The 20570-nt window shown below is 47.6% G+C and overlaps 4 protein-coding genes across 4 annotated transcripts; 3 read left to right on the top strand and 1 right to left on the bottom strand.

Moving 5' to 3' along the window:
- The first annotated feature begins 2879 nt into the window (after positions 1-2879).
- On the top strand, positions 2880-5458 carry LOC144115571 (uncharacterized). The gene is made up of 4 exons (XM_077650024.1): positions 2880-3109; positions 4165-4271; positions 4520-4631; positions 5394-5458. Exons 1-4 carry the CDS (start codon positions 2962-2964, stop codon positions 5456-5458), a joined length of 432 nt encoding a protein of 143 aa, XP_077506150.1. The 5' UTR covers positions 2880-2961.
- Positions 5459-5926: 468 nt separating this feature from the next.
- LOC144109897 (uncharacterized) lies at positions 5927-6752 on the top strand. Its single transcript, XM_077642664.1, has one exon. It carries the CDS (start codon positions 6060-6062, stop codon positions 6750-6752), a length of 693 nt encoding a protein of 230 aa, XP_077498790.1. The 5' UTR covers positions 5927-6059.
- Positions 6753-8759: 2007 nt separating this feature from the next.
- On the top strand, positions 8760-10625 carry LOC144115492 (uncharacterized). The gene has a single exon (XM_077649934.1). The coding sequence runs from the start codon at positions 8760-8762 to the stop codon at positions 10623-10625; it is 1866 nt and encodes a 621-aa protein (XP_077506060.1).
- A 1154-nt stretch (positions 10626-11779) lies between these two features.
- On the bottom strand, positions 11780-15546 carry LOC144109904 (uncharacterized). Its single transcript, XM_077642675.1, has 7 exons — positions 15104-15546; positions 14732-14794; positions 14376-14441; positions 13120-13578; positions 12981-13034; positions 12096-12923; positions 11780-12019 (listed from the first exon to the last, which is right to left on the bottom strand). Exons 1-4 carry the CDS (start codon positions 15419-15421, stop codon positions 13441-13443), a joined length of 585 nt encoding a protein of 194 aa, XP_077498801.1. The 5' UTR covers positions 15422-15546; the 3' UTR covers positions 11780-12019; positions 12096-12923; positions 12981-13034; positions 13120-13440.
- Between the last annotated feature and the right edge of the window lie 5024 nt (positions 15547-20570).

Below are 20570 nucleotides of genomic sequence, written 5' to 3'. Positions count from 1 at the left end.
GTTGCATAAGAAAAACATACAACCCGAAAATATTACTTTCAAGGAACTTCGCCACTACTTTACGAACTAAAAATAAGAACAACAAAATAGTCTCACAATATTCTATCTCAAAGCGTCACTTTCATTTTGCTATGTTGTCTATATATCTCCGGCGATGAGATTTGTTGAAAGTGTGTGCCCTCTTGTTGCAGTCAGGTTTTCGTGGAAACTTCCTTTTTTCAATGTATAGCTTTTGTTTGCGGTTTCACACTTGCCAGTGTGGGGGCCGGCGGCCATGTCAAGCTGCCTTAATGACAGCTTTTTCTGCTGGCCTCCGGCATCATGTACGTGTGATGCAAATAAAGTTATTATTATTATTATATTATTATTATTATTATTATTATTATTATTATTATTATTATTATTATTATTATTATTATTATTATTATTATTATTATTATTATTATTATTATTATTATTATTATTATTATAACCTGGAAAATTGCATGTGCCGTGATCTCACTGCATTGCATCTATGTGCAAAGCGAGATGGAAGTGTTTTTTAATGATTTTGCTTGAATTACAGCGATGTAAATAATACGGACAAAGGGGACTGCCCCCAAAACAAGAACATTTTAGTGAACTTGTTTCTAAAATAATATATATCTTTCCACAGGAATGGCATTAGGCTTTGTATGGGGAGGAATGTAGGGAATAACGGGAATAAAAATAGGCTGCATAGTGGTTTCTTCAGCTGTTACTGATGATGAGGGGGCACCAAGTTCTTTCTTTTCCTTATCTCAAGAGTCGTGGGGCAGAAATCACCGGCACGCATCGCTTGAACAGTTTAAATTAAGCTCTCAATGAAATTCCTACATCAGTCGTGGTACTAACAGAATACCTGACCACAGGGAGCAATGAAGTGAAGCCTAGCTGTGTGTACTCATCACAAGTCACTTCATCAAGTAACTTTGTGACAAGAATATTTGAAGAAAAAAAATAAGCATCTGGTATGCACCTTTACTAAACGAGGCCCATTGGTTCCAAGATATTATGCCTGATCAAAAATACAAATGGCAGAGAATGATGCCTTTATTTTCGGTGCAAAATGGGGCAAAACAGACCCCATCCTGTTATTGAGAGATCAAAGCAAGATCACCTCTGAGCTGATGGTCATTGTCAAAAACTTCATGTGTCACATCGCATGAAAGCACGAAATGCAATCATGCTGGTACTTGTGTGGTCATATGGTTATATGCACAAATTAATTTTTTTTCATTTGTACAATATTCTTTCATTTTTCAATCAAAGCAGAAACATGAAGTATGAAAATTGCACTCAATGGAACTTTTCATCCGTAGTAGTATACACGATTTCAGTTTCGATACCTGGGGGCTGCCATATTGCTAGACCCCAGCGCCGCGTAGCGGCGCTGCCGTTACGGGCTGTTACTTTTGGCTTGGGCTGCTCGGGCTGCGTAGCGTCTCAGCGTGTTCTGGAGTGCAGCTCGTCGTTCTGCCGGCACCCCCGCTCGCAAAATAAATCTGCCGAAACGTAGCAGTGGTGAGCTTGAAGCCGTGTGCATTTTGAATGGCGCAAGCGGCTGGAAGCGCTGGTGGTCAAGGCAACCAACCGGCCGTTATTGCATCGACGGAGCAAACGATCACGATCGGTGAGTGTCTGTGCTACTTACTACTAAAATAATGAATAACCGTAGTAAACAAATAAATATTGTTTTTTAACGGCTGCGTAGCGTGTTACAGTCTTTGTAAGTTACCGCGGGCCACCTGACATTCAGCGGAAAGAAGGACCGGCAGACCGCTGACAGCGGAGTCGCCGATCTGCGCTGCCTTCTGCCACCGATGGGCTGGCGTTCCGAACTTGCTCGCGAGGGCTCCGGCAATCCCGCACAGTTCGTCTTTGGCCGCATCTGACGTGTACCGTACGTTCTACTACATGTAAATCCTTCGAATTAGCTTCGTCAGTACGCGTGTTCTTTCCCGTTGTCGGCCGCGTCCCACATAGCCACACCACTGCAATGTGGAACTCGCTCGATGCGTCACGAAACAAAGTTGGAAAGAACGAGATTGGTAGACCCTTCACGCCTCGTACGTAGGCTGCACAAGCACACGCAGCCGTGAGAGCGCAATTTGATTATGTGCGAGGCAGTGTTAGTTGATAGTCTGCCCAGTTGCCGAAATATGTGTAAGGCCGCCAACTCCTGTTGCGTCAGAGTATTTTGCGCAACCATATGTGCTTTGCGATCGGACTTGTGTGCCTTGTATTCGGGCAGTTAACCAGCATTATCGCATCTGTTTTGCACTGCTCAAATTTCAAGAAGGCAGAAGCAACTGTGGGATCCATATTATGGCAGCATTACAGTGAACTCATGATCGTACATATCTCCTTAAGAGCTGTAGCGCCCAATGCACTTTTGCCGGCCTTTGGAGGTATCATTATTTTAATGTCCTTTGCATGCCGTCTTTTTTTTTCAGATGGTGACACCCATGCTCATCCCCTGCTCGTGCAGCAGTGGACAGATGACACCAAACTCTGGCCAAGCATAACAAGTGCTCATATTGTATGCTACTTGATTAGATCAAAGGCCTGTGATCTTAAAGAGGCAGAGGCGTACAAAAGCCTGGACTCTTATAACCAGCTGCAGTGCGGTTGGGTGGGCCAGGTGCTGAGTCACGAAGCAGCTGCTGATATTGTGTATGTGAAGGCCGATGTGCGACCCTCTCAGGCAGTAAACAAAAAACCATGGTCGCCTTGGGCCTGTGTGCGGAAGAATGGTCAAGTGGTGACTGCTGGTTGTTCTTGCATGGCTGGAAAAGCACGTGTTTGTAGCCATATTGGTGCCCTGTTGTGGAAGCTAGAAATGGGCGTCCAGCAGGCATCACTGGCATCTCATGTACCGACAAGGCGGCAGCTTGGAATCGGGGTACAAAGAGAAATGTTGAGCCGGCCCTTCTCAATTCCATGTCCTTCAATCTTAAGAGGTCAATGGTGGACCCCGCAAGCACGCAGCACCCAAGGCCGACCCGAAAGGTCAAGCATTTTGCAAGCAAAGAAGAACTCGCAGACCACATCAAAAAGTCACCTTATGGCGAGCTCTTCAATATTCCTGGTGAGTATTGCTGAGATGACACACATCTATTAAACAAGCTGGTTGCCGGTGTAGTAATATGAGTGTGCTTTGCTGGTATTCAGTGTCAGATAACATTGTCACTTGCTGCATATAGTACGAGTAAGGCTCTACAACAAGGAAGTGGCAAGTGATCAAAGTCATTAGTTTCTAGAAGTTCAGTAGCACAATGAGGACCATGGACACTAATGAGTGAAAACTGATCTAAGATATAGAGCTTATGTACTTTATATGGAATACACATGCAGCTCATTTTGGAAGCCAGTCATTTTCGCAGACAGAGGAGAAAACAATTGTCACATGTTGAAGATATTTCACATTCCAAGAAAAATCTGTTTGCAAGCATATGTGAATGAGAAAAATCATGAACCTGTTTGAATTCTGTGGAATGGCTGGCTGGACGACAAATTTTCGTATTGTCGGTAACACAGAACACGAATAATGAGATCTTCATTTCTTTCCAAGGGAAGAGAAGCCATTTTTGAGAACTCGGGCTCATAAGAAAAAAATTTGCTCATTGACACATGTGTATCTGGGTGAGAATGAATGCTGCTTTTAATGTAAAAAAAAAGTTCACCGCTGTATGTGCTTAGTCCCGTTTTGCAGTGTTCCTTATGAAAGAGATGATTTCTTTCTTAGTTAGAGCTGCATATTCAGTGCATTTATGTGCTGTGAGTATAAACTGAAATGGAACACAGTAAGGAGCAAAATAGAGTGTAAGTGTAAAAGGGATCAATATCTTTGAGTGTTAGTTTGTGGAAAGATTTTGCCAAGCATTTACAAGTCCTCGGAGCACATGTGCTAGCCACATATGAAAAATTTTCATTGTAGAACATATTTTATACTTTTTTGATGAATGCAGTTGCAAGTGAACACTGGGCTCATCCATCCATTTATTCACTCTTGTCCTGATTGCACTGTCATATTTTAGAAAATGAAGGTAGTACATTGACTAATATATGTAGGTGTGAGTTTGAGTGCCTTTCATGGAATGAAATTGGCTGTTAGGCATTGTGGTGATGCTTTTCATTTTGCAGGCACCCTTCTCCACAACACATTGATGACGACGAGAACGGAGATCCAGCAACCTTCTCAGGCACCAGCAAGTGTCCAGAGGCAACAAGCGACACATCACTCAGAGAAGGTAGCGACAAAAATGCATAAGCCTTTGTCATGCATGAACATAACTTGACTTATTTATCTTGAATTGGAGTGCAAGTTTTAGGAATGACCTGAACCCACAGCCATGCTCAATGTATTCTTGCTGACAAGGCAGTGTTGCCGCCCTTGTATTGTTGCCTAAACTGTTAGTCAGACTTCTTAACATCTTTGCCCATAATAAAAATTTATAACTAGACTAATGAAGACATTTTTTTTCAGGTTTCCTTCCAGTCACCGAAGTGCAAAGAAAGGCAGCTGAACAAAGTGGAGCCACCAGTGGATGACTTAGAGATTACTCTCGAAAGACCTCTGTGCAACCTCAACTTCGGAAAGCTGCTTGGAAGTGAGCGAGCAGTGGATAAGCTCAGCCTTACCATGACCTCTGCAAAAAAAATTGAAGCTGCCGCAAGGGAGCAAAGAAACTGTGCCGAGTGGTTTTCCCACCGCAAGGGCAGGATAACTGCTTCATTGTTCAAAGATGTTTGCCGTTCCAAACGATTGAATTGCGAGTCATTAATGAAGAGAATACTTAATGACAACTGCATTACCAGCCTTGCCATGCAGTATGGCATAAATTATGAGCAGTTAGCGAAACAGCGTGCTCTTGCTGCTTTTCAAACAAAGCATACAAATTGCAGACTCGAAGATTGCGGTTTGATGATTCATCCAAGGTATCCGTATCTTGGGTGTAGTCCAGACGGTTTGCTTGTCTGCGATTGCCACCCCCCAGCACTTTTAGAGGTTAAATGCCTATATAGCTTGCGGCATGTACATCCGGACGAATTAATTAAGGAGGGGCAGTGCAAGGCAGATTTTTGCTTAGATTCTGCAGGTGTACTAAAGGCAGCACATAAATACTACTACCAAGTTCAGGCACAGCTGCACCTGAACCTGGTAGGGAGCACTGTTTGCTACCTGTACTTGCATGTAGACCAAGGGGGAGCATTGATTCCAGTCAAGAGAGATGAAGGATTCATGGAAACCCACATTAATAATCTTGAAAGCTTTTTTGAGAGCATAATATTGCCTAGGCTGTGAAGGGAGTTGGTTGCTAAATTTACGAGGATAACATAAGTCTCAGCTGGACGATGCCTTTATGGTGCAGTGGATATAACCAAGGCTGATGATGCACAGCAGGAACTGCCTCCTCCTTGCACAGCTGTCTCCTGAAGGCGCAGCGGCCATAGAGTGCACTGTCAGTGATGCCTGTGTTCTGCATTTTTATGCGAAGCATATTAACGTAGGTTTCGGGCCTTCGCGCGATGCCCGGCGGTGGCCACCATTGACCCTGAAGTGGGGTCACGTGACATGACGTCACGTGATGACGTCACACAGGCTGCAGATGGGGCCTCATATCACGCCGTCGGTCGCCTCCCGGCGGTGGCCACCATTGACCTTTAAGTGACCTTCAAGTAGGTCACGTGACATGACGTCACACCGGCTGCAGATGGGGCCTCATATCGCGCCGTCGGTCGCCTCCCGGCGGTGGCCACCATTGACCCTGAAGTGAGATCACATGATGTGACGTCACGTGATGACGTCACACCGGCTGCAGATGGGGCCTCATATCGCGCCGTCGGACGTCGCCCGGCGGAGGCCTCCACGCTTTGGTTCGCGCCGTCGCGCGCGACGTGGCGGCGGCGCCACCATCGCTGCATCACGTGATATGTGACGTCACGCCAGGGATGAAGCGGCGCGCGCCCGCCGTCGCGTCAGTCTCTGTGCCCGCAACCGCGCCAGCGTCTTTGCGCCGGGCGTGTATGCGGTCAAGATGCCTCCAAACGCTAAGGACGTTAATAATAGGAATGCAAAACGAAGGCTGCAGCGTGCTACGGAAACCGATGAAGAACGCGAAGAACGCCTAGCCAAGCGGCGCGCTCAATATGCGGCTCGACGACAACGCTACGAGGGTGTAAGTGAAGCCTCAACCAGTGATTCAACTAGCGGAATCGGCGACTCCGTCAGCATTTCTACCAGTTCGGAGCGCTGGAATGCCACTAAACGACAGAGACGTGCCATGGAAACCATCGAAGAGCGACAACAGCGACTCGAAAAGGAACGACTGAGACAGGAAGGGAGAAATGTTGCCAACCGACAGAAGCGTGCTTTAGAAACTCCCGAAGAACGAGAGCAGCGCCTCGAAAAGGAGCGGCCCAGACGAGAAACGGAGAAGGAAAATCGGAAGAGGCGACGCATCGAAGAGGCGGCCATGCGTCAGCTACAGCAACGACAAACCAGCGAGGAGATTGCCGAAGAGCGCCGCAGGGAGCACGCCACAAGAGTGGCCGAGTTTGATGCCGCAACACTTGAGTTTGCCAAGCGCTTCACCAACAATCCGTTTGGTTATGCATGTTCGGTGTGCGCCCGCCTATGGCACAAAGAAAAGCTTACGCCGGTGACTCCCGCGATGTTCCCCACGCTGTGCCAAGCATTTCCAGAGTGGACCGATAATCAATTGGCCTGAGCCGTGGTTTGCAACACGTGTAAGGGCAGCCTCAGAAAGCAAAAGATTCCCTTCTACAGCACGTCCAACGGTTACAAGTACCCGCCGATGCCAAAGGGGCTGCCGCGCCTAAACCCGGTCGCCGAGAGACTCGTGTCCCCACGCATACCCTTCGTTCAGATCCGAAGGCTTATGAACTGGAAGAACGGCCAGTACGGCATCAAGGGCCCCATCGTGAACGTGCCGGTGAGCACGGACGCAATGCTCAAGCAACTGCCGAGAAACGTGGACGACCAACACCAGATCCTAGTGAACATCAAGAGGCGCCGCATCGATAAGGGCGTCTACTTGGCCGACGAGGTCTCCCGCGAGGTGCTGCTGCCGTGGATCAAGGTCTTGCAAGACTCCCCGCTGTACCGGCACTACGGCATCACGTTCGACATCGACAGAGTCATGGAGATGATCGCCGAGGCCGAACAAAACACCGGGGCGGACCTCGAGGATTGCGACGACGGCGCAGAAGACGAAGACAGCCCGATGTTCGACGCGGCCGCCCTGATGATGGACCAACGCACCCTGATGTTCGACGAGGACGAGATGCTAAACCACACCGTGACGATGGCTCCCGGGGAAGGGCAGAGGCCAATCAGCATTCTCTACGACACCCACGCAGAAGAGCTCTCCTTCCCGCAGATCTATCTCGGCCACCCCCGATACATCAAGCCGGAGGCGAGACCGAGCGTCACCTCGATGGCCGCGTCGGAAATTCGCCGTAGCCACAGACGAGGAGCGCTACCGGATCACGTCCTCTACATGGGCGCGAAGGTGATACGCTATCGCGTCGGCGACAACATGAAAGCATTCTTCAAGAACGCCCCCGGATTGCAGGCGTTGACGAGAGAGGACGTGGAGAATCCCGAAAAGGTCCAGAACCTGGTAGAACGAGACCTGGGATTTAAGAAGGGCGTGCCTAATAACGTACAATACTGGCACACCCGCAAGGGCGAGCTCTTTGCCATGATACGCCAATTGGGCAAGCCCACGGCGTTTCTCACCCTCTCGGCCTCGGAGATGCATTGGCCCGACCTCCTGAAGCTCCTGAAGAAACTAAAGGTTGCAAAGGACGAAGTCGACTACGACGAAGAGGAGATGGACAGGTACTACGCGGCCGTCCTGGTGAACGAGGACCCGGTGGTTTGCGCCATCTACTTTGAACATATGGTCAGAGTAATCATGCAGATACTTTGCAACAAACGCATAAGCTCCTTCCGGCCAAACCACGTCGTCGAATGCTTCAAACGCATCGAAATCCAACTCCGAGGCAGTGCTCACGCACACATTCTCCTCTGGCTTGCTAACGCGCCTAATGAACAGGTGGAGAACGGCGGGATGCCCGAGACGGTTGCTTTGCCCGAACGCATCCTGTCCCTGAACAACGAGGCCTTGGCCAGGCCCAGCTGCCAATGCCACGAGCACACCCACACGTGCTACAAGGGATCGAGGAAGACGTGTCGCTTCAACTTCCCCTTGTGGCCGATGCCTTGCACCGTGGTGTTGACTCCACTGGCCTCGCCAAAAAAGGAAGAAGACCCCGAGGGCGCCAAGCACTTTGAAAACCTCAAGGCGACGAGGGATGCTCTGCACGACGTCTTGCAACACACAATTTACGCGTCGTTTGAATACATGTGGGAACAGCACGGCATCCGCGACTTTGGGCACTACCAGATGGTGATCCGAGCTGGCCTTACGAGGCCCACCCTGATGCTCAAGCGAGACCTGGACCAATGCAACGTCAACGCATTCAACCCGTGGATTGGCCACGTCCTCAACTCGAACATGGACCTGCAGATAATCCTGGACGTGTACGCCTGTGCCGCCTACGTGGTCGAGTACGTAAACAAGTCCAATCGTGGCGTCTCTTCCCTCAACCGAGCCCTCCGGGCCATCTTCGACGAAGACGCGGAGAACAAGCTGACGTACGAGCTGGCCCTACGCAAACTCGGCGTGCGCATCCTGAACTGAATTGAAATGTCCGCACAAGAAGCGGCCTGGGTGTTGCTGCAGTTCCACATGAGCGAAACCAGCACGGACGTCATCTTCGTGAACACGGTGTGGCCCGAAGAGCGGATTCGCAGCAAGAAGACGAAGGACGAAATGGACAGGGAACACCTCGAAGCGAACAGCACTGACATTTGGCGGGAGAGCGCTATCGACAAGTACGAAGAACGCCCTCCCGAGCTGGAAGACCTCACGCTGGCCGAATTCATGACCGAATACAGCTCGAAAGGCAAGCTGACTAAGCGCACGAAGAGGGCGATCCTCCGATGCCGCGACTACGACATCAACGACGTCGTCAACTACAAGAGGGAGCACGTGATGCTGTACGTGCCCTTTAGGAGGGAAAACGAGTTTCTAGATCGCAACAAGTTCGAGACCATCTTCGACGAAAACAAGGAGAGACTCATGGAGGTCAAGGAGAAGTTCAATAGCGGCGTAACCAGTGCCGAGCTCTTGGAATACGTCAAAAACATCAACGAGAGCATGGGAATAGAGGACGATGAGCGCGCGGTGGCCGCAGCGGAAGGAGAGGAGAGAGGCGCGACTCGGGCCAAAATCGTGGTCGAGAACGACGACACCGATATCGTGCCCGAGAACGCGGTCGCGAGCGCCTTGGTCGCCTCGAACTGCCCCGCCGTGAAGAAGCGGGAAGACTGCATGCCGCTGGAAGACTTCTATGCGAGGATGAGGATGACTAACCACCGGCAGCGCATGATAATCGAGGAAGTAATTCATCGCCTCACGACCGACGACTCCGAGCCCCTCCGAATCTTCTTCACCGGTCCGGCCGGCTGCGGCAAGACCTTCACCCTCCACCTCATCATGGACGTCTACAACAGATACTGCAAAAGCAAGAAGATCGCTTACGGAGACACCGAGATCTCGAGGGTTAACGCCTTCGTCGCCTGCGCCACGACGGGCAAGGCCGCGGTCGCCTTAAACGGAGTGACCGTCCACTCGGCCTTCAAGATGGTCATGTCCCACTCCCGCGAGGACAAGGGTCTCTCCGCGGCCGACCTAAGCACGTTCAGAACCCTCTTCAAGGGAGTGAGATGCGTAATCATCGACGAGGTCAGCATGCTCTCCTCCGATTTGCTCCGGCAGGTCGACCGAAGGCTCCGCCAAATCAGGGCCGACAGGATGAGAGAGCCCTTCGGGGCCTTCGACGTCATTCTGTGCGGAGACATGAGGCAACTGCCACCCGTTAGATCGTCCGAGGTGTACAAGCGACCCAAGTCCAATGGAGCCGTGTTCAGCACCGAGGTCATGGCGTGGCATAACCTCGAATACTTCCCCCTGACTCAAGTGGTCCGCCAGAGCGACGTGGTCTTCTCCAACCTTCTAACCAAGATCGGAGACGGCGCCGTGCTGGAGGACTTTGAAGTGGAGCTCCAGGAGTCCAGATTCGTCGACGCGGAAGAGGCGGGAAGTCGCTCCGAAGCCGTGCGGCTCTACTACAGCAATGCGGACGTCGATGCCTACAACGACAAGATCGCAAAGCGCTCCCAAGACAAGGTAGACCACCCGACCAGAGATTTCATAACCGGGTATAGGTCCCAGGACGAAAAGGACGCGGCGGCCAGAGCGCTGGAAACGTCCGGCCGAGTCGAGACTGGGAATTTACCCGCGACCATTGCCCTGTGCGCAGAGAAACCGTACATGCTTCTAAAGAACATAGACATAACCGATGGCCTGGTAAACGGAATGGTCGGGAAACTGAAGCTCATCGAGTACGATGCACAGGGAGAGCCCTGCCGAGTATGGCTGCGCTGCCCCCTGGAGTTGGAATCTTGGCCAAGGCAAAGCTGGCCCAGCGCGGCTACAGACGAAACATGAATGCCTGGATACCCATCGACCTCATGTCCATGTCGGTGAAACGCACCCAGTTCCCCCTGGTACCCGCAAGCGCGATGACGATTCACAAATCCCAGGGAGGAACCTTCGACGCGGTCGTCTACGAGTATGCGGCCAACCACCCCCAAAAGCTGGTCTACGTGGCCCTTAGCAGAGCCACGAGCCTGGAAGGCCTCTACTTGACCAACAAGGACGGCTGCTACAAGTTCACGCATAGAGGCCCAAACCCCGACAGGACGCTTAAAGCAGAGTTTGAACGCTTACAGCAGCACCCTCTGGAAACGGCCTTTAGCTGCTGCGAAAGGCTAGTGGAGAAGAGCGCGGTCACCATAGCTACTCTAAACGTTAGATCGCTGCTCTTGCACAACTGCGAAATCACCTCAGATGCAATGCTCATGTCTGCGCATGCGCTGGTGTTTACGGAAACCGGGGCGGACAAAGACACTCCGGAGACGATTAAAGGCTTCACCCTGGTTGGTGCTGCAAAACGACCCGACCAAACCAGAAATGCCGGGGTGGCGATCTACGTCAGAGACCCCCTACGAGCTAAGGTCGTGACGCTGGCGGTGCCGATGCAGCGAGGAGAAGCTCTCTGCGTAGAGATCCCGGCTGTCGACTTGGTCGTCTCTGGTGTATACGTCGCGCCCCAAACGAGCAACCAAGATGCAGTCAACATCATGGCAGACGGACTGCCACCGCGCACCGACAAAAGAATGTTAGTCTGCACGGGAGACTTCAATAAGCACCCGGTGAGAGATAGGACATTTCTGTAGGCCGTCGAAGAAAGATATGCCCTCGGCGTGTGTCAACTACAGCCAAAGTCCACGACTCAGTGGGGAAACAGTTTAGACTTGGTGTTGTGTAGAAATGCTCAAAGACAATACAGAATAAGTGACGTGCAAACCAAGAGTCATGCATTTACGGACCATAAGAGTGTGTTTGTCGGGCTGCAAAGAATAAAGTACGACGATTAACCTAAAACCACGTCTCCGTTACTTAGCCCCATCCACACTGAGGCAGCTGCTTAACATGCTTCGCATCCACTGGGCTTAACCTTGATAAGCCTCCAATTTTTTGCTTTCTTAGTGTGTTAATCGCACGTTAGCATTTGAAATAAATGAGTCAAGCCCTAACAGTACTGGGATTGAAGCTGAACCTTTATTGTTCTTGCTGCTCTTTGATCAGAGGGCCCTTCAGATTGCATAGGCCAGCACAAACGAAAACAATCGTGTTGATATGCTTCCTTGACTTGATAGGCAAAGCCTGCTTGAAAATTCGATAAGTCTTTATCCGATTGATAGCACGTTCCACATGGATGCGCAGTGAGGCAATTCGCCTGGTTTTTGTCACTTCTTTTTCAGCAAGTTGACTCTTTCCTAAAAGACAACAAATATGAGCATTTCAAACCCAGAGGTGCATGAAAGCTTGCAATGTAGAGAACAGTCTACATACCTCTGGTGAAGGCCGGCACATTCATGCGGATTCCTTGTGCTTCAAGATGTGGCTCAAGCTTGAATCCACGATCTGCCATAATTTCATCGCCTGGCAGTAAATAGTACTCCACGCGACATGTCCGACTATGTATTTATCGGAGGCCCTTCTACCATATACATCTGATACAAACATGATTAGCCCATTGGAAGCTATGACTGTCAAAAACTTGATAGTATTTGACCCTTTGTATGCACTGTAGCTCTGTGCCCTTGCCATTAATTTCTTGGGTCTTTGCAACCACGCCTCAGTGCAGTCAAATATGCATGTTGTGTGGTCGTAGCCATTCTTCACTAAGGTGTACGGCATACTGTCATAAACTACTGACCGAGGCAGCCACACCACTATGTCTTCCATTACTTTAGCCAAGGTGGACATCATACTTGAGGATATTGTTGACACTGTCGCATTTGAAATGCCGGATCTTCTTGCAAGGTCCCCACAGAGGAGCCGAAGTCTTAGTCTCATAAGTGTGAGCAACAGCTGTTGTTCTAAACTCAATATTCCCCCTACTTTTGTGCCATTGGCCCTCAGTAAAAGAATGAGCTTATTAAAAGCATCAAACGGGAGGCCAGTGTAGAAGTGTACGTCTTGTGGCGTTAAGTACTGAAAGTGAATGCTTCTCATTGTAAGAGGAGTGTTTGAACTGTCTTTTGTGTCTGCATATGTGTGGTCTGGGACTGGTTCCTCCAATTCCCACTGTGTAGAGTTGTCTTTCTTCTCCACCTGAAATAATAAACAATCTTGTTCCTCCAATTCCCACTGTGTAGAGTTGTCTTTCTTCTCCACCTGAAATAATAAACAATCTTGTATCATGTTTTGAGAATCCATTTTCTTATAAATTACCTTCATTTCTGTTTCCTCCCTTGACAAACTGCTGTTTTGTTGGTCAGCGGCCATCTATCGGAAAAATACAGGAAAAGATAAACATGAAGGCAATGCAGGTTGTCTTGGTTGGAAAAGTGAACTTTGTATGAGCACTCACAGTTGTTTCTTCAAAGCTAGCGTCTAGGCGAGACGAAGCAGCATCAGTTTTCAATGAGACCTGCTAGAAAAAGAGGCAACATCAGAAACGACCGTCTGGAAGCTCGGACAGCATGCACGCTTATATACAGTTTACTGCTGCATAGCAAGCTCATTTTTGGAAATTAATACTGATTTGATAGTTAAAGCCATAAGAGTCTAACAACTTGCTGGCAGACAAACACAAGAATGGCAAAAACGGCCTATTTCAGTATGTAGTGGACCTGTATGTGCATACACACTTACATCTAGTTTGTTGCTGGGCGCAAAGGCATCTTGAACATTACTGATAACCTGTGAAAGAAAGTAACAGATGGCTGCAATTTAGCTTCAGCAACAAAGGAACGATGAGAGCATGCATACTTACACTCAATCCGTGGCTGAAAGGTAGGCTGACCGAGTGATGTCCAATACAAACAACCTGCCAACAGAGAAGTACATTAGCTGTGAGTCCACTTTCTCAGCACATTGCAAGGCATCAAATAGTGAATGCACACTAACACTGTGTTTGCTGATTGAGGACAGGCTTGCTATGGAATCTTCTGTGTTGGATGAGACATGTTATGAAACAGTGCAAATAACCCTGATCTCAAATTATCTAGCATGTGATGATGCTTAACAAGCTTCTCCGTACAATAACTCTGGCTTCACTAGAACAGTCATAGCTTGTCGAGACAGGTTCAGTGCAAATGACATGACAAATGCCTCGCACCTTTTGTGTGCCATACGTGAGTGTGTTGCTCCAGACGTCACTCTGCATAGGACCTCTCGCATGCTCAAATATTTTGGGAAAATTTCCCTCACAGTGCTACACTCTGTTTAGGCAACAAATTGCACAATAATCAACATCATGAGCTCTGAAAGCCAGTGCACTGCACTCTTTTCTCTGCTTTACATGGTGGCATCAGCATAGATACGTGCGTAAAGCCATCTGCCTACCAATGTATAACTAGATATGGTACTTGATGCCTTTGTTGCACTGTATGATCTTTCTAGAAGACTCGCGTTTTTGAAATTGCTGTTCTGTATATTTTTTGTACATGAGTCTCATTTCTTGCTCGAATTTCACAGCTGTGCATTCGTCTGAACCGAATATTTGAGACTGCTGTGTTTTTATTGCTTTGAAACACCTTGCCACCTGTCTGTACTTCAGCCCGCTCCTGTAGAAGCCCGATAAATGCTAACAATATTGTGAAATAATAAATGCGCATTTCTTACATTGTGCGGTGGCGTCTGCTGAACTGCATCAGATGCTTCGGACTTGTCACTTGGGCTTTCTTGTCTCTAAAATTCGAAACAAGTGTAACGTGAGCAACAGCTAGCAAGGCAGCAATGTGGGCTAGTTGGTTGTACATTTGATGGGAATAACGCGCTACACAAGGAAAAACAACAACTGAAACGACGGCGCTTGGACTTTGATGGGAATAACCCGCTACACGAGCAAAAACGACAGCTGAAACGAGGGCGCTTGTGCAAGCGCCGCCGTTTCAGTTGTTTTTCCTTGTGCAGCGCGTTATTCCCATCAAATGTAACGTGAGTTTCGGCATTTCCATGTACAGACTCAACAATCTGACCTTTCGTTTGACAGGTGGTGGACCACGGTCATCGCGCATCAGGCGTCTGCGGCCGTGAATGACCTGAAACGATTATTATTTATAATAACGGAAATAAAAAGCGCTTCTGTACATCACATATGGCGGTGGTGAAGTTGTGAAGCTGCACATTTACGTTATCGACAACGTTTTAAGTTCAATCTGCGGCCAACCAGCGCATATCGCACCGCTGTCGCTAAACGTGCCCGGTGATGGAGCAAGCAATGGAAAAAAAAAAGTGACAAATGCTGTCCGTGCTTTTACGCATGCAAAATTCAGCATAATAAACATTTAAGCTCTGCAGCAAGCAAATTGCATGTTTACTATACGTAAAACGACAATAATTGTACTTGCCTTTCGCTCGTAGCCGAGATTCAGCATGGGCAGTGGGTTTTGCTCCGTTCGCTTGCCATCGACGAAATGCAGAGAACAGACGCGCGAGTTTGTAGTCGGGGCAAAGTCCTTTCTGTTAACCAGCGACGTCCACTGACGATTCAACTCGGGGTCGACGGGAAAGCGGTGCAACATGAACATGTCACACCCGCACTGAGACCTGGACACAGCATGCTTGGCGCAAGTGCTATCGGCGATGTTTTTCCTTTTACGCTGGTTGTTGCCACAGCCGACGACTACGCAGTGCTGACCAGATGAAGTTCGCGCCGAGTACGGCATCGCGGCATTAGTTGCGAAGGGCGAGAAATTCACGATAAGGTACGGATATCTGTAAACAAGCTACGCCGAGAAGGTAAGAGCCGGCGATGTAACCGCCCGCAGCCAGTTGGCCACCGTGGCAGGCTAGAGAAGCGCGCGGGTCGAGAGTATTTTCACCCTCTCCCAGCAGCCCTCGGTAAAATCGTGGATATACTCATCCGTAGTAGTATATACTGCGGTGAATTCTACCTGGTATTGTAGTTGCCGTTGTTCACTCGTTTATGGTTGTCGTTTAGGCTTTGCTGAAGAGTGCAGTATGATTACTTGTGGCTGGTCACAAGTGACTGACCTCACTTCGTCATGCATGTAGCATTACTGACTCTGTGCAAACTGTGTTTGTTGCTGTGTGTATTTTGCCTGCATTTGGAAACTTCCGTTGCATCTCGAGGCTTCGTTAAAAGCAGCGTACATTTGGCTGTATGGGTACTGTACCGTGACATATTTTTTGTTTTCTCACAATACTGAATGTTAATCTGCACGTCTGGACTTCATCGTGTATAAATTCATTTCATGATGGCGTTATGGGCTTTGATTTGTCTTTGGTCTGGAAATTGTTTTATTATAATGCGAAGCCATTTAAAAAAATCGGTCTGTTTTTTTGTTAAGCTGTGTGCTCTGTTGATGCTATACACTGTTGCACAATGGAGTGCCAGTTTTACCAGATTAACTGACCCGCAGTGTTCGTCCTTTAGTTTTGCCTGACTGGCTCCCTTGCATCACAAAATGTGCGTTATACGAATGAAGTGCTGCTATGATTTGTGCTCAGGATAATGCAACAACTGATGACAAGTCGCCCCTTTACTCGCTATTTCTCGCCACATTCACTCTCCTTGCAACAGTGGCCTTGTCAGTGAGCATGCATCTCACATGTTGGATGTGCAGGGTTGCATTCCCTGTGCCACTGGGCACCCACCAAGGGTACAGTACGCAAGCTTTCGCCCTGGCTTTGCTGGATGGAATGCCTGGAAATGGGTCTTAGAACTCCCCACTCCCTTGCGTTGATGAAAGTGCCTTATCCTTTGGACCAAGGCTGCCTTTGCGTCATAAAAATTCATCATTGTAAACATCAGCTCTCGCTCCTGTGTCTGTCCGATGAGCTCACCTCATCAGCGTGTTCCCAGAGACGGGTTTCTTCTGTGCCATTCATGGTGTTAGAAAAGCTGGTTAAATTAAATCTATTTTAGTGCAGCACATTGAGGGACTGAGCAACATTGAGTAGCGGATTGAGAAACTGGGTCATGACAGTTTCCTTTTTTTACACCGCAATTTCTCGTCCCAAATTTGGAGATGAGGGTGTTGTCTAGTAAATATGGTATGCTCTAACTGCACTTAACACAAAGTAGTGTACAGTTTGAGATGTGCTTCTATTCGATTATTTGCACTCTTGGAGACGGTGGAGGTGGAACATCATGTTGGGCATATTGGGGAAGCTGGTCTTAGAAAAATTTTTTTCTATTAATGAAGTCACAATTATGACATCTTCAGGGAACATGTATTTCGGCGTGCTGATTCCAAGTATGGAATTTAATTTAATGTACAAGTCCTTGTGGACTTTATGCAATTTGTTATGCAACTTTTTGTGGAGAGCTTTAACGACATTTTGCTGCAAGGAACTTGCTAGAATGTATGCTGTCCGCTTGTCTTGACAACAAGCTATGCAATAAGGGTAAAATTATTATCCTGCCTATTACAGAAGTTGAGTTACAGGGTTTTGAATATTGTACTTCACAAACGGGAAGAAAAATCTATCTTCTTGTTTCTGAAGTGACAGCTTCAAAATTCTATACCTCAACTTCTATGACAGGCAGAATAATAATTTCAGCTTTATTGCATAGTTTAATGTCAAGAAAAACCAATGGCATGCATTCTAACAAGTTCCCTGCAGCAAGATTTCTTGAAAGCTCGCCACAAAAAGTTTCATAACATATTGCATAAGTGCTCAAGAAATTGTTGCACATGAAATTAAATTCCATATTTGAATCAGCACACGAAAATACATGTTCCCCGAAGATTTCATAATTGTGACTTCATTAATAAAAATTTTTTTCTAAGACCCTCTTCCCCCCTTAAAACAGAGTAGTGCACAGTTTGAGATGTGCTTCTACTCGACTAATTGCACTCTTGGAGATGGTGGAGGTAAAACCATGGAGGGGGAGCAATTAGCACTCTCTCTTTTATTCTTTCCTTGAAACTAACCAAAGTCCTTGCTCTTTTGGCTAACTGTAGCAGGTGTAAACAAAACCAAAAAGTCACGTCAAGCAAACAACAGAATTTGTGAAATAAATTTTTGGAAACAGCGTGCACGTATACACAAGAAAGCATAAAGTAAAAGAAAAAAAAGTGTCAGCTGTGAAGAGTGCATACCAAAAGTTTAGAAGTTGAGCAGGCCAGGAGGTTCTCTGAAAACCACTGTTGAACGGCATGTGCTAAAAAGAAATGTACAGAGTGAATTCATTGACAACACCAGCTGTGCACACTGCAAAGGCGTACCAAAAAATTAAAGGGGACCCGCCAGCCAAGGGGTAACTTATATCGTCAAACAGCCAGGAGATATACAGCACCGTACCACGGAGTAATTTCCTCAGCATCAATCGTAATGAAACAAAAGTTTGACACTTGTCATGACTTGTTTGACTTGTTTAACAAGTCCATGCAGTAATGCATCGGGATTTTCATGGTTCCCTCAGCTCCTTTATTTTTCCTCTGAGTTTATAACCAACTGCAGACCTACGGCAAAACACAACACTTCCATAATCTTTAGCGACTAGGCTTATAAAAGTGCAAACAGCAAATGAAATAGCTCAGGATTCCTGATCAAAAAAAAACAGAAATCAGGCAATCATAGTTAACTGACAAAGTAGTCTTCCATATTTTCATCAAGACCTGAAACAAAACAAGCTGTCGACAATATATTGCTTGAGTTCTTGGTTTGCTTGGCTTATGCATGCAGTCACTGAATTTCATGAAACCAATACAACTTCCGCTACATAATTAATTGTAAATTGTGGGGATTAACAATCAGAAACGACATATGGCCAACGAGGGACGCAGTAGTGGTGGGCTCAGGATTAATTTGGGTGACTGGGGATTCTTTGAGTGTACTGATTTAATACAGCTCATGGGCATTTCTGTATTTCAACTATCGACATACGGCCGCCGCGGCCGGCATCAAAGAACTTGCGATCTTGGGACAAGCAGGCGAACGCAAAGCCTCACAGGCACCATGACGGGCTTCATGGTCACTTCATGATAATGGACACTGCACAATAACCATAACCAAAGCCTTTTTGACACGACTGTCACTGGTGGCGTTGAACTGGAACACTCACAAGGTAAGAAGAGAGTAGCTGGAGAGAATAAATTCCTGCCAGGATGCAATCATGCTGCGACGTATGCTGCCGGTCTCAGTAAGAAAAGTGATGGTTTCAAACGGTCATAATCGTTTTCAGCCTTAAGGTACTATTTTGATTCTTCCTGTCAATTAGAATCCGCAAACAATTGTGTTTGCAGCACAAATTAGCATATTTACCTTACCTCTCAGAGTATCTGGCCCTGTGGAAGCTTATACTGTCGAATGTTCATTCAACAACTCTGGTGGGGATCAAAGCAGTTTGCTAGGATCCCAAATATCATTCCGGCATATCATTAATTACGCATTGCGGCCATTTCTGAACTAAGCCCCGTCGATGGAAAGGCGTGCTTACCCTTCGTGTCCCCATCAAGATGGGCGCAGCAAACGAGAAACGCGAACGAAGGCCGCAGGTCGGCGATGCATGCCAAGTTGCGGTTGAAGGTCACCGCACGCACGTGCCTGGTGTGAAGCATCTCCGATGGCTGCGGCCCCTGCATGTCCTGAACGAAGGGACGAGTAAAGAATATTTGTCTCTTACACCTGCCTTGCATCTGCGACACACGGCATCTGCTTGGCGCAGTCGGTACGTGAACAGCTCATACCTTGTGCGGGGTTCTGACACCCGACACGACCATCCAACAAAAGGCAGCACAAAACCAGTAAACACCCTACTGGAACCAGCACAACTAGCAAAGAACCAGCAGGTATTGTGATGATTACTTCCTGGCATAAATCAGTACAAACTGGCAGATTCCAATTAAATTTTCACCTGGAGAAGTGAGGTAGTGTCCATGAAACACTTTAAATGCATCCCCATTGGGAAATTCGCTGCAAGCTGCATCACAATAGAGCTGCCAAGTCCAAGGTGCTAATATTCAAAGCTGACATCTGTACCCTAATAAAATTAGCAATCGTGGACTAGGTCACCAGAGCTGCGGCACCCTACTCCATCCAGCACTAGAATCATCCAACTTTCTCCTTTCAGATGCATGATTTCGAATGCCAGCAGTTAATAATGGCATTTTGTACCACACTTGTTCAAATAAATGAACCATGGCACACCAAGGCAAGAAAACACCACTTTAAGATTTTTGGCATTAAGGCATCATGTCCCAAATTGTTGACACAAGACTTGAAAGTTCACTGCAGCATTTTTTTCCTCCAAGACAATGAAAATTGCGACCCAGTGTCTATGTTTGCTTATTTTTACACTTAGCTTGTCAAAATGCATCATTCATGATGCCAGCACACTTGAACAAAAAGCTATTTTCTCGTCCGATCAGAATGTGCAGATGACCATGTTCAGTTGTTTATAAACACATTTTGTTGCAGTTGTCGGAGCTGGAGCAAAGATTGGCAGGCAGGGTCTAAATGTTTAGGGCGTGGAATTCAAAGGCGGGAGCTCACCTTGTGTCCAAGAGTACGATTAGGTTCATACCGTGTCCATATTTGTGGACGCAGTGCCTGAAGAGGATTTAATTCCCTGTTTTGTTTCTTGTAATTATGAGTAGTGCAATTAAGAGTGGTGCACTAAACTGGAGGCTAGTGCAGCTGAGTATGCATGTCAAGCATGAAAGAAAAGTCTGGCAGAGGACACCAAGTCCTTGTGCATGCACACAGTGCATCTATTGATGTGGTATTCTTACCTAGAGCTGCAGCACATCTTTGTACTGGCTCAGGGGTGCGGTCTTCCCAAAGTATGTCGCCACAAAAACACAAGTAGGTAAGGTTTTCATCTTAATTAACAGTTTGCCTAAG

This window comes from Amblyomma americanum, chromosome 1 (genome assembly GCF_052857255.1).
Source record: "Amblyomma americanum isolate KBUSLIRL-KWMA chromosome 1, ASM5285725v1, whole genome shotgun sequence".
Taxonomy (NCBI): domain Eukaryota; kingdom Metazoa; phylum Arthropoda; class Arachnida; order Ixodida; family Ixodidae; genus Amblyomma; species Amblyomma americanum.
Note: the sequence above shows the minus strand (reverse complement) of the source record. Positions and strands in the feature narration are given on the sequence as shown.